Below are 12,161 nucleotides of genomic sequence, written 5' to 3'. Positions count from 1 at the left end.
AACGGGGCTAAAGACTTGGATCTAATATAAAAAGTTATTCACCAATATGAAACTTGTTTTGCATCATAGTTCATAAATACATATCCCCTTTAGGCATATTAATATTCATAATTTTTAAATGAATCAAAATGAACCATCACAATCACATAATTCTTATTGAAACGCATCCACATACTGTCAAAATATCACTTTGGAAATCCCTAGTTGAATAATGAAAGCTACTAACCCTTTACAAGTTACAACTCTGAAACTAAAAAAATTCAGTATCTACTTTGAAGTCCAAAACTGTTGTTGTAAGCCAACTTCACCACAACTTGAACGAAAGGAACGAGAAATAAACCAATTAAGGATCTCTTACGCAACAATATATATGTTTTGTATGAGAAAAAACCGACCCCAGTTATTGTTTCATCACTGCTTCTTAGTTGAAAAACATGTAATTACTAGGTGAAATAAAAGTTGGATATTGGAATTTTAGCTCTTTAATCATCATTTCTTGAACCTAAATACGATACTAACACAACCAACCATATGCTGAAATCAAAACTTGAACCTAGTATTAACATGCTCTTCAACGCATAAAACATCACCATGCATATCATGAATACTACATACTTTTTATACTAAAACATATTGAAAAACAAGGTAATAGAAAACCATATTACGCACTAGCTTTTATGTCAACTTCTATTTCCTCGCACCACTTGATGATGGATGAAAATAAATTTGTTTACTAAGAAAACACGTGAGGTTGTAAGAAAGTATTATTCCTTCTCACCGCATGTCTCTCAACTTTTCCACCATGAGTTGGAGAGACACACCATGGCTACATTAGAAAGCTCACATGACAGGTTAATCTAGTGGGCATGTCACGCTAGCTTCCAACCTTAAGCTAGCCATTAAAACATGATTTAATTATAAGCAAACCATAAACATGCCTTAAACAAAACAAGTATTATCTTTCATTAAACATGCATTAGCTTAGTCTAAACATGATTTGTTGCACAACCATAAAAAGTCCTACAGTTGCAAATCTATATACTTTGCTAAATAAGCCAACTAGTAATGTGTATGCTTTTGTGAAAATAAATCACATAAATACAAACACTAAGTATATCAAATGAAATCAATTTCAGATATTATCTTCCAAAATTAGTAAATATCAACCATAACTTGATATGTCTATCACTAAATTTCACGGTTACATATTTGACATAATTAAGATGTCGACATGATGTGATCAAGATGAATATCTCTTTGTTTATAAGTTGGTATATTACCCTTGAGTATTAAAGGAATCAATATGAACAATAAGAGATTACAGATAAATAAACATGTTCGTTATTTCTTGGCCTATGAACTTTCTGGTATAACTTTCACAAACATCGAACTTAGCTAATCAAGAAACAAGAAGCATACAATTTAAAAATGAAAGTTAGAATCAATTCTGAAATCAGTTATGGAAATAGATCAGAGATCAGTACTGGAATCGATTCTGAATTCTTATTTGAATACGATACATAATTTGAGTTCAAACTAGCTTTTAACCATGTTTACGAAATTACTACTAACACGTTTTCAAAACACAAATTCATATATTAAGTTCAACATTAATTATTGACAAGTACACCATCAGTGTTGTACTGAGAGCATAGCAAACTATACTTCGAAACTCATTACAATAAGTTGTAGAAACAAGTAATGCATATTATTCTTCAACACTCTTATCATATATAATTGTCAAGTCACCTTATATATTAAAGACATCAATGAATAAGACTGTGATAACTAGATATAAAAGAAATAGTCGTTCAATAGTTACCAACCCAGCTTGAAGAATGATGTTTTTGTTTAATCTTCAATATGTCTTCAAGTCTTCAATGAGTAACTAGAGTTCCATTTCAACATTTATATGGAGTAAATCTCAACTCTAACCTGACGAAGTTGACTTTAGTTTGCAATTTAAACATGGAGTTTTGGAACTAAACTTGACAACCAAACTTGACATACCAACTATTGGTGGTTTCAACTGAGCAATACTCTAACACTCCATGAATCTAACTCAGGATCCTTTTCTGTCCTCCGACAACAATACCTTAAAGTGCCAGATATTTAAGCTAATAATATGAAGCTGATACTTACTATGTTTCATGCCCTTCACAATACTAATAAATGAAAACATAAACCAATAGTGAAAGTTGGGTCGTTTGACTATAAGATCCATACCATTATTGGGGACTTGGTTTCAGAGAAAAAAAGATATTAGGGTTATTTTATCTTGTAGAGATGGGATAAGTGGTTTTTCTGCGAGGGGTGATCCAATCCCACAAACATTCCACTATTAGACACGCATGATGAACAATATATAAATGTCGGGGCCTAAAATATAGGCCCAAATGCTTAAGGGGTAAGAATAAACACTTAACCGAGTTATGAGAATTAAAAGCCTAAGAGTGAACTACCCTAGTAGGCTTGACTAGTGAGCCCGAGAGACGTAATACCCAACGGATTACATATAAAAAACTTTAAGAATTAACTAGCTTAGTAACAAATAGAATGATGAGTGAGAATATATTAAAAAAATATAAAATAGATACATACAGTGTAATAATAAATCAAAAATAGAAGGGACGGTCATGTAAAATATGATGAATCAATTGCGACAAAGTGAAGCCGTAAAACAAGATGATTTAATTAACTAGAAAGACAAGTATACAAAGCAATTAATATCACTGGCTACAAAAATGAAATCAACCACCACGGTCTTGTTAGAGACATTCTTGCAACCAAACTTTGGCTTGCGAATATTATAACAAATTAAGGAAAAAGCTCATAGGTCTTACTACTGATTTCGTGTAAGGGAGATCCATCCTTAGATATGTTGATGTTCAAACATATAGTTGGTATGAATGCAAGCATATTTGTGTAAACTTAATATGTGTCTCTTTTATGGTCGGTTTCTCTTGGTCGAGATATCCCATCAACGTAACTTCTGCCAAAGTCGAAAAACGCGACAGAACTTCCGTAATGTACAACACTTGTTTATTCCTTTCATGTTCAATACTTTTGTCCTTTTAGCCCAATGGCTATGTCGTTGCTTATAATATTTCAAAGAGTTATGAACAACAACGTTATGTCAGTCGGTTCCATAGAATATATTTTCATGATGATAGAACTTATCATCCACAGATGGTTAATGTTTGCAGCTTGTTATCCATTCGTCCTTGACTAAAGTTTCCTTTCCCGTTTTTTATGATCAACCATACCCAAGCCCTACCACGTGCCAACCAATCCCGAGGAGTAGGAGTGAGCATGAACCGATTTTCACCTCATCCGCATCCAGTCCAATTTATTATGGATTTTAATTTTGGCATTTGCATCCAATCCAACATCCAATGGATGCACGGATGGGCGGATTGGATGCGGATAACCCGATGGATTTGTTTTATAATTAAAACTTTATATTGGAAGAAGAAAAAACTAACAAAAGTGACTTCAATACGATGACCAATCAAGAAAAAAGAAAAAGAAAAATCTTGAACTTGCATCTCAATCTCAAGCCCCTAAATATTTGATGGAAGAAAATTACAATGAGATAAATTTGTTATATAATGGACTATTGAAAATACTAAACTTACCCCATATCTTATAAAAATACTATAAACATCTCCAATCTAATGGGTGTGGATGTTCAACAAATTTTTAAAACTACACTCACATCCAATCCAAAATCCTTTGGATTTCAAAATTTGCATCCGCATCCAATCCATGAACGATTTGGGCACCCATCCGTAAAAACGCGCTTGGTCCGATCGAATCCGCGGATTTTGGGCCATATGCTTGCCCCTTTTTTTTAAGTGAGGAGTGAAGCCTCTCTCGACCGCGCTCGAGAATAAAGCTTTTAGGGTTTAGGCCCAATCCATTACGATGAGGATACGAAGGGAGTTTAACAATTAACAGGGGTAAGATATGGTATTATGCAACATCATTTCTCATATAAAATCTCCCATTAACCCTAGAACTAGAAAAACCCTCTTATATCATCCATCCTTTCGTCTCTTCGTTACTTTGCTGCCTCAAACCCTAAAAACTCAGAAGAAACTCAAGGAAGAAGAAACAGCAGCAATCATGGCGGAACCAGAGGTCGATGTTGCAGGAGCACCAAAAAGAAGGACGTTCAGGAAGTTTGCTTTCAGAGGAGTAGATCTAGATCAGCTTTTGGATATGGGTACTGATGAGTTGGTTAAGCTCTTCACTGCTAGAGCTAGGCGAAGGTTCCAACGTGGTCTTAAGAGGCAACCAATGGCTCTTATCAAGAAGCTCCGCAAGGCTGTAAGTGTTTCTTCTTAAAACCCTCTTTTTGTTCATCAGTTATTTCTAGTGTTTTTGAGATCTGTATTCTGTTTTTCTGTATCGGTGAATAGTATTTGATTGATTGTTTATGTGTTGTTGATGTTGAGTAGAAGCGTGATGCTCCACAAGGAGAGAAGCCAGAACCTGTTAGGACTCATCTTCGTAACATGATTATCGTCCCTGAGATGATCGGTTCCATCGTTGGTGTCTACAATGGAAAGACCTTTAACCAGGTTGAAATCAAGGTAAACTTTTCAACCATTTCATGTTCTTTAGCATTTTTTGTTGTTTGGTCCCTTCTTATTTTACATCTTGGGAATCAATAATAGTCTGAATATCTTGTTATGTATTGTGTTTGTTACATCTTCATATCTGTAAGCATGATTTGATGTCCATGTTCTGTATGTTTCATTCATTTAGTCTAGTGTTTCTATTGTCTCAGTTGCTTTTTAGTGTGTTCGGAATTTTGGATTGGTAAACAATTAAGTCAAGTAAGACACATTTGAAATTTTAAAGGTTCTAATTTATTTTGTTACGTGTTGCTGTATTTATCACTGTTTCTTCTAAATCTATTAGGTTTATAAGTTGTGAATTCCATCTGAACGTTGAATTTAGCCTTGAATTTTACTGTTGTCATTATGCGGCTTCTTTGTTTCTTACATGAGATGTGATTGCACATAACCATGTCAGCAGTCCGTCGAACAATACAATTTATAGTACTCTTTGTTCATACTGAATTGGTGTTGTGGTTGTTAATCATCTAACATCTGGAATCGTTTTTCTGCGTTCTTGAAGAATGGGAATTGTGATGTCTGATTGCTTGCTTTGTGTTATTAGCTTGATTTGTGCTATTATTGGTTATAAGAAAATAGACAATTTTAGAGCCCACTACATCCTGCTTTGAGTTCTTGAATAGGCTAGATCAAATTTGAATAACCATTATGCGGCTTCTTTGTTTCTTACATGAGATGTGATTGCACATAACCATGTCAGCAGTCCGTCGAACAATACAATTTATAGTACTCTTTGTTCATACTGAATTGGTGTTGTGGTTGTTAATCATCTAACATCTGGAATCGTTTTTCTGCGTTCTTGAAGAATGGGAATTGTGATGTCTGATTGCTTGCTTTGTGTTATTAGCTTGATTTGTGCTATTATTGGTTATAAGAAAATAGACAATTTTAGAGCCCACTACATCCTGCTTTGAGTTCTTGAATAGGCTAGATCAAATTTGTATTCAAGCCAATAGCAGAAGTACAAAAAAGATGAATGTTTGTTGATTTGTTCATTTGATTGATTTGTTGCCTAAAGCTCCTCCTTCTTTGTTGGTGCAGCCTGAGATGATTGGTCACTATTTGGCTGAGTTCTCTATCTCATACAAACCTGTGAAGCACGGTAGGCCCGGTATTGGAGCTACTCACTCATCTAGGTTCATTCCCCTCAAGTAAGAATGCTGGTTGTTGCTGTTCGCTGCCATCATCAGTTTCGCCACCAAATTCTCTTTCACCATATATCATCAGAGACATGCTTTTGGAGTTAATAGGCTATTTATGTTCCTTTTAGAGTATTCTACCAATGTTTTGCTTTAAATTAGAGTTCCAGAATTACTGCTTGATGTTGCTGTCTTTTAGTTAAACATCTTAATTTTGTTGGTGATTTTGGTTAATAGAAAAAACCTAAGGATTTCTTATGTTTTGGGAATCTGTCTGAATTTTTTAAAGAGTTGAAACATCTGGGCAAATCAAATACCTTTGGCAAAGAGAGATCATTCCAGCATTGTTCATATTTCTTTAGGGTACTATGCAAGATGGTTAACCTTTTAAGTTGTCTCGACTCTCAGATAGTTTGTGTATTTTTTTGCTCGTCTACCAGAAATATGACCAGGATTTGGTGCATAGCATGGTGATCTTTAGTTAACATGATAGTCCTTCGTAATACTGAATCCAATAATGTATTCATATTGCCAAATTGGTTAACCAATAGCCTAGTTAACATGATGGTCCTTCGTAATACTGAATCCAATAATGTATTCATATTGCCAAATTGGTTAACCAATAGCCGGACCAATTTCGTGGAATCAGTATATTGGGCACGGCTGTAGCTTAACATGAGCTATGCGAATCACTTTATACATGGTGGAGATCCCACTTGGCATTGCAGTGGTGATGGTTGATGCAAAGAAAACTGCAATAAACATGTTGAAGTTATTACGTCCGTTATAAATGAAACGATGCTCCAGAACCGAGGACCCAAATGTGCAGAGATTAGATCTTAGCAAGTCCAGACTCCAGAAATACAACATAATTTCATAAGACATAACAAGTAGCATTCATTCATCACAATATTAACAGCAGAATCGGGATCGAAAAGGAATGTCAGCCCAAATACATAAGAAAGAACAAAACGATGGAGGAGTGAGAAACACCACCCACCCACACTCATCTCATCCAAACAGATCTGGAAAATATAAAAGATCCCTACCAAGAAACTAACTATCAGCAGGTTCAGTACACTAGACACGACGCAAAAAAGTTCCTCCTCTTTTTTCAGTCATCATTTTGTTAGCCTCTCCATGCAAAATCTCCTCTTCCTTCTCTCAAACTTCTTCCTCTTCTGTAATCAACTTCTGCGTCAGAGCTTGATGAACCTAACCTGTGGTATCTCTTGTTGGATTTAGAACTTCCCATCATTGAGAATATGTCCTCTTCATCAGTCAAAGCGTGGTTCTCATCAAGCTTTCTGTGCTCTGAAGCTTCCCCACTTGTCTGCTTCTCTGGTCTATGATCTGAAACGTTTAATGAAAACGAATAACATTAACCAACTAAGACAGCAATAAAAAAAGGGTTTTTTTGTTCCTTCAGCAATTTATATTCAGTTTACTATGATCTCTTGAACTTAACGCCTGAGATGTTGAGGTGGTAATGCATGCATGACAAGAAATCAAATAGATGACTGATGTACAACATTATGGCTTCTGAACTGACTAGCACCCAAATTCAAAAACTCGAGCATCCTGGAAGAACTTTAATTTTTGGAACATAATTTCTAGTCAACACACAATTTATGAGCTAACCAAAAATAGTTGTACTTTTATAGCAAATATACTAACAGTAAGAGACGATCCAGAAATATATATTCACCTTTGAAACCATTGCGCAAGTGCTCCTTCACTTTGCCATGAACACCACCCAGCACCTGATCTGATGTTGATTTTGGGCCTCTGAAATCCAACAATTTCATTTTTGTTGTTTGCTTGTTTTCTTCCCCATTATACATTTCAGGTATCGATTCTTCCAAGTTCAAATTACTAGATGCAAAAGGGGCTATGGTAAAATTTTCATCTAAAACATCATCTGAAATTTCTACATAATGCGGAGTTGTGATAATTTCATCGGCACTAAATCCGAAGGATGCTCGGTATGCTTCAACTTCTTCAACATCTGCCTTTTTATTGTGCTTTCCATTACTCATGTGAACATCAGCTTCTCTGGAAATGCTTAAACGCCCTCCATTATGAGGATACGAATGATATGACTGCTGAGCTTGATCCAGATAGAATTGTGCAGAAGTCGCAGGGCAGAAGAAACCAGCATCTTGGGAGAGCATGAAATTTTTCGACGCGGGTGTATCAAGCCCAAATAACCTAGATGATGGGCTTCGAGGATATTGAGAATCTTGGACAGAGATTGAAGTACCCCATCGATCAGGAAATGATGAAGGGGATCGTCCTCCATCACCAGGAGTTCTTGAAATTGGTGAAATGAGACTGCTCGCTGGACTTTCAGGATAAAGCGGATATGTTGCTTGAAGGTCATTAGCACTAACATAACCAGATTTGCCACCACTTTTAAGATCCATTGAAGATGAAAGAAACTGCGCGTAAGGTACATCTGGAGATGAGGGAGTCGTAAGGTGATTCAATTCTGGTGGAGGAGTGAAAGGAGCAGTAGATGGTTCAGTTGTATAAGTTGAAAAAACGGGAGGAGAGACCAGTTGAGTTTCATTGGCATAAGGCCCTGTAGCATACATGCTAGAAGAAGGACCTCCAGGAGAATTGGCAGACAATGACAAGAAACAGCTTGGTGATTGAGCAGTAGAAGGTAGGGCAGAGTTTGTAAAAGATGCTGGGGAAGATGGTGGAGCTAGAAGAGATGGTGATATTGTTGTGGTTTGGTGAGAGCCGCCAAGTGCAGGCCCATTTGCACGGTTTCCTGATGTATTCCCCTCTGGAATACGAGTTGCAGGTACAATTCGTTTCCCACCTTTCTGCGATCCGAAACATGATAATCCACCCCAGCAGCCTCCCCATCTCCTTCGCTGCACAGTAAGGTTAAGGTTCAGGTTATGTATTGTATATCACACAAGTACTAAAGCATAAATAACAAAATTGACGAAGTATATACATAAGTTCAACCCAAATCGGTAAGTAAATGTATATCAAGCTTTTGGCCTGATCCCATATTATTTTATATGACATAATGTGTGATCTGGTCATATAAGAAAAGATGTTTGCCAAGATAAGTAAACTATGCTATTCACCCATGAGTAAATTCGTGCATTGCGATTCACAGCAAAAACTTCCAACTACCAGTGGTTTACCTCCCTAACACTACATATACTACCAGTGATGTGTATGCAAACCCACCAAAACACAGGGTTAGTTGTTGGACCCTTCTTAGCAACCAGTGGAACCTAACATTATTACAGGCATATTTGACTTCAAAATCCTATTCAGGTGTGTGACACTGAAATGTTAAAGAAGTTTACAGCAAGTGTAAACACCGTGTGAAGCATCTCATGATTCCGAACCTTGTAGAGATGTGGAGAAACAGGACAATAAAAGAAATATTTGACAAAACAAGTTCAAAATGACATTGAGGTTGATTAATAACAAAAGAAACCTGAAACACGTTATAGAGAAAGTAGATCACATGTTTCTACCTTAATCACTAAAAATAAAGCACCAGTTAAATCAAAACCCTTAACAACTACCTAAAATAAGAAGCTCAATGCATACCAGTTGTGAAGATGGCGCAGTATTAATTAGCTAAATACAAAACACTAAGCACAGGCTAGACCATTATAAAGCAGAACCCAAGAATTTCAGAAAGGATCTTAAGAACAACTACTACCCAATAATATCAAAGCTAACAACTTAGTAGTACTAATACACTAAATCAAAGCCAAAGTGGTAAAACCTCAATCTAGGTTAAATTTACAGTAACAAAATGAAAGATCAACAACAATCAAACAAAGTAAACCATAAGTAGAGAAGTTATTTCACATAATGCTCTAAATCTAACAAACAATAACCTCATATGTATTTTGAACCTCCATAATTCCTGTATTTCCTTGGACTGGTTCTCAGTCTTTCTGTGATTATCTTGCTTTATACTCTATATTTTAATCATGACTTGCTTTAGTGATCAAAAGATAATAACCTCATACTTTCAAAATGCAAAGAATAACTAGCAAATTCCATTAAAAAAAAAATTACTCCATAAAAGACAAAAATCAAGAATCAAATTAATCACAAATCTAAAAAAATTGTTTTACTCTGGCAAAAAGAAAAAAAAAAAGTAAAATGCATTTTTATTTAGTTTTTTTTTTACCCGTTCATGGTGATGATGAAACCTAGTTGGAGAACCGATATCAGTAGTTGCAGCACTAATCGAAGCTCCACCATTTCTTACACTACTTACTCCTCCATTACCAGCCATCATAACTTATCTCTAATTTTTCTCTTTCTCTCTCACATTTTCTAAACCAAAACAATAAAAAAAAGAGAGATCTGAAATTGTGTACTTTTTCTTTTTCAGATCAGAAATAAGAATGGAGATAATTAATTAAATTTAGTTGTAAAAGCAAGGAGAAGAATGGAAATGAAAAGGGGAAAAGAACATCTTCTTCACAAGCTCTCTCTACTCACTTCATTAATGAAGTTCAGAGAGTGACTTAAGATATAGAAAGAAAATGAAAGTTTTTTGGTTTGGAGTTTAAGAGAGTGAGAATACGGAGGAGGAGAAGAAGAAGAAAAGGATTTGTGTAAATCTGTGAATGTTAAAAAGAGAAAAAGAAAAGTGTGATTTTAGGATTCGTGAAAGCAAAAATAGAAAAGAGAAAGAAAAAAAAAGACTGAGCGAGTCTCACTCTCAGAGAGAGAGAGTGAAACAAAGAAAGAACAAAGTGAGCGTAGGATAATAAAGTGTACGCCCTCCAAACTCTTTTTTGTTTATGGCTCTCTGTCCTTAATATAAGTCCGCGATCTTCGCTTCTCTCTGTTCCCACGGGATACGGTTCTTTCTTTCTCAGACACACTCGAAAGGTTTTTTGTTTAGCCTCGGTAAATAAACCGAACCTGTTTTACTCGGTCTAGGCTCGGTTGTACTAATGGTATTTCGACATTCCCCAAAACACCCTTAACGTCTAATCTATTTTCAGAACGTTAGCCCATCGTTTCCCGTGGGGTGTTTATACACCAAATGATTTACAAATACTACACGAGTCAGTTGTGAAGAAGTCGTGAGACTCGTGAATCGTTTTTTTTTCTTCTTTTGCATATTAATTACTACAAGAGAGTGAATCGTGATGCGTTGACTCGTGACGATTTTTATTCCGGATGGAGCGGGGAACGAAGGCACGTGCTCCTGTGAGGGTGGGAATGGTTTTTGGCACCGGTTAATTGGATCAACTGAAGAGAGAGCGGGACAATAAAGCAGTTAGGCGGCCCTTTTGGTTCTCGTGGAGGTCCTACAAGGCAGCCAATTAGATAAATGCACGTAGATTAAGAATATGCACGCCAATGATCGAGATGGTTTGTGTGGGTAATGAACTCCTAGGGTCTACCAAAAAAACACTTGATTTTCTCAGCTTTGAATTCCTTAACAAGTCGCTTTCTCGTCTTTTGGTTTTGTTTGGTATTAAAACTAAGGGAGTATATCGTCCCTAAAGTAAAAATTACTTTCCTCGAGATACGTCTCAAAAATCTTAACATGGTACAAAGACAGCAACCACATGGTGAACTTACAATGAGCTTGGTACGACGGTACTTAGCACCCAAAGCACCAATGGTAGTAAAAAGGATTGCCAGCCGACATTGCGAGCAAGAGCAACATGTAGAGTTTTGTGTTTCTTTTCGATGTCTGCATAGTAAAAGTATCATGGGACGTTATGGCAACAACAGTAGAATTAGGCCACGTAATTCCCCAAGCCGGAAACTGTTTCCTCCTAAACACGACTAGTTAATAGTTAGGTACACATAAATAAATGATGGGCCCCGCCTAGTGGCTACGATAGCACTAGAGACAACAAATGTATTAGAACATCGTGGTTTAAATTATTTTAAAATTTCAAGGAATAAGAAGAATTTAGATTAAAACAATCCTTAAGCACGTGCAAGCTCGTGCATGTGGTTTGACCATGTATGAGCGAGAGAGAGGATGGTGAATTGGTGATACGAAAGTTAGGTGGTGAAAAATGGCCACATGAAATGACGCAGGGGAAGCACAAAGCTTGGCAAGATTGGAGGGTGAAAAACTATCACAAAATAGCTATTATAGGAGGTGCGAAAAATGTTATCTCCTACTTAAATAAAATCAGGTTAAATTGGGGTCTATAAGGATTAATTTGAGCCTATCACTACGTGACAAAAAAAGACATTTTGATGTAAAATGAAAAACCCCTTAACCAACTATTTTTTAATGGCTAATTTACTCCTGATTAATTAGTGTTAATTCGGGTGATTAGTGGTAAAATATCGTGTTATATGTGAAATTAAGTTGTGTTAATGAATCATCTGAACATGAAAA

At 36.1% G+C, this 12,161-nt stretch overlaps 2 protein-coding genes across 2 annotated transcripts; one reads left to right on the top strand and one right to left on the bottom strand.

Annotated features, from left to right (window-relative positions):
- Window positions 1–4,025: 4,025 nt before the first annotated feature.
- On the top strand, window positions 4,026–6,084 carry LOC113283546 (40S ribosomal protein S15). The gene is made up of 3 exons (XM_026532850.1): window positions 4,026–4,332; window positions 4,464–4,598; window positions 5,688–6,084. Exons 1-3 carry the CDS (start codon window positions 4,129–4,131, stop codon window positions 5,799–5,801), a joined length of 453 nt encoding a protein of 150 aa, XP_026388635.1. The 5' UTR covers window positions 4,026–4,128; the 3' UTR covers window positions 5,802–6,084.
- A 540-nt stretch (window positions 6,085–6,624) lies between these two features.
- Window positions 6,625–10,520, bottom strand: LOC113283545 (uncharacterized protein At1g76660-like). Its single transcript, XM_026532849.1, has 3 exons — window positions 9,966–10,520; window positions 7,494–8,670; window positions 6,625–7,138 (listed from the first exon to the last, which is right to left on the bottom strand). Exons 1-3 carry the CDS (start codon window positions 10,074–10,076, stop codon window positions 6,915–6,917), a joined length of 1,512 nt encoding a protein of 503 aa, XP_026388634.1. The 5' UTR covers window positions 10,077–10,520; the 3' UTR covers window positions 6,625–6,914.
- Window positions 10,521–12,161: the final 1,641 nt, after the last annotated feature.

Source organism: Papaver somniferum, chromosome 5 (assembly GCF_003573695.1).
Source record: "Papaver somniferum cultivar HN1 chromosome 5, ASM357369v1, whole genome shotgun sequence".
In the NCBI taxonomy this organism is placed as follows: Eukaryota; Viridiplantae; Streptophyta; class Magnoliopsida; order Ranunculales; family Papaveraceae; genus Papaver; species Papaver somniferum.
Note: the sequence above shows the minus strand (reverse complement) of the source record. Positions and strands in the feature narration are given on the sequence as shown.

Excerpts from the sequence above, each read along its gene's own strand:
- LOC113283545 (XM_026532849.1), bottom strand. The coding sequence starts at position 10,076 with ATGATGGCTGGTAATGGAGGAGTAAGTAGTGTAAGAAATGGTGGAGCT. Across the intron at positions 8,671-9,965 it reads TTCATCATCACCATGAACGG|CGAAGGAGATGGGGAGGCTG; the intron begins GTAAAAAAAAAA and ends CTTACTGTGCAG. Across the intron at positions 7,139-7,493 it reads CTTGCGCAATGGTTTCAAAG|ATCATAGACCAGAGAAGCAG; the intron begins GTGAATATATAT and ends TAAACGTTTCAG.
- LOC113283546 (XM_026532850.1), top strand. The coding sequence starts at position 4,129 with ATGGCGGAACCAGAGGTCGATGTTGCAGGAGCACCAAAAAGAAGGACG. Across the intron at positions 4,333-4,463 it reads TCAAGAAGCTCCGCAAGGCT|AAGCGTGATGCTCCACAAGG; the intron begins GTAAGTGTTTCT and ends GATGTTGAGTAG. Across the intron at positions 4,599-5,687 it reads TTAACCAGGTTGAAATCAAG|CCTGAGATGATTGGTCACTA; the intron begins GTAAACTTTTCA and ends TTGTTGGTGCAG.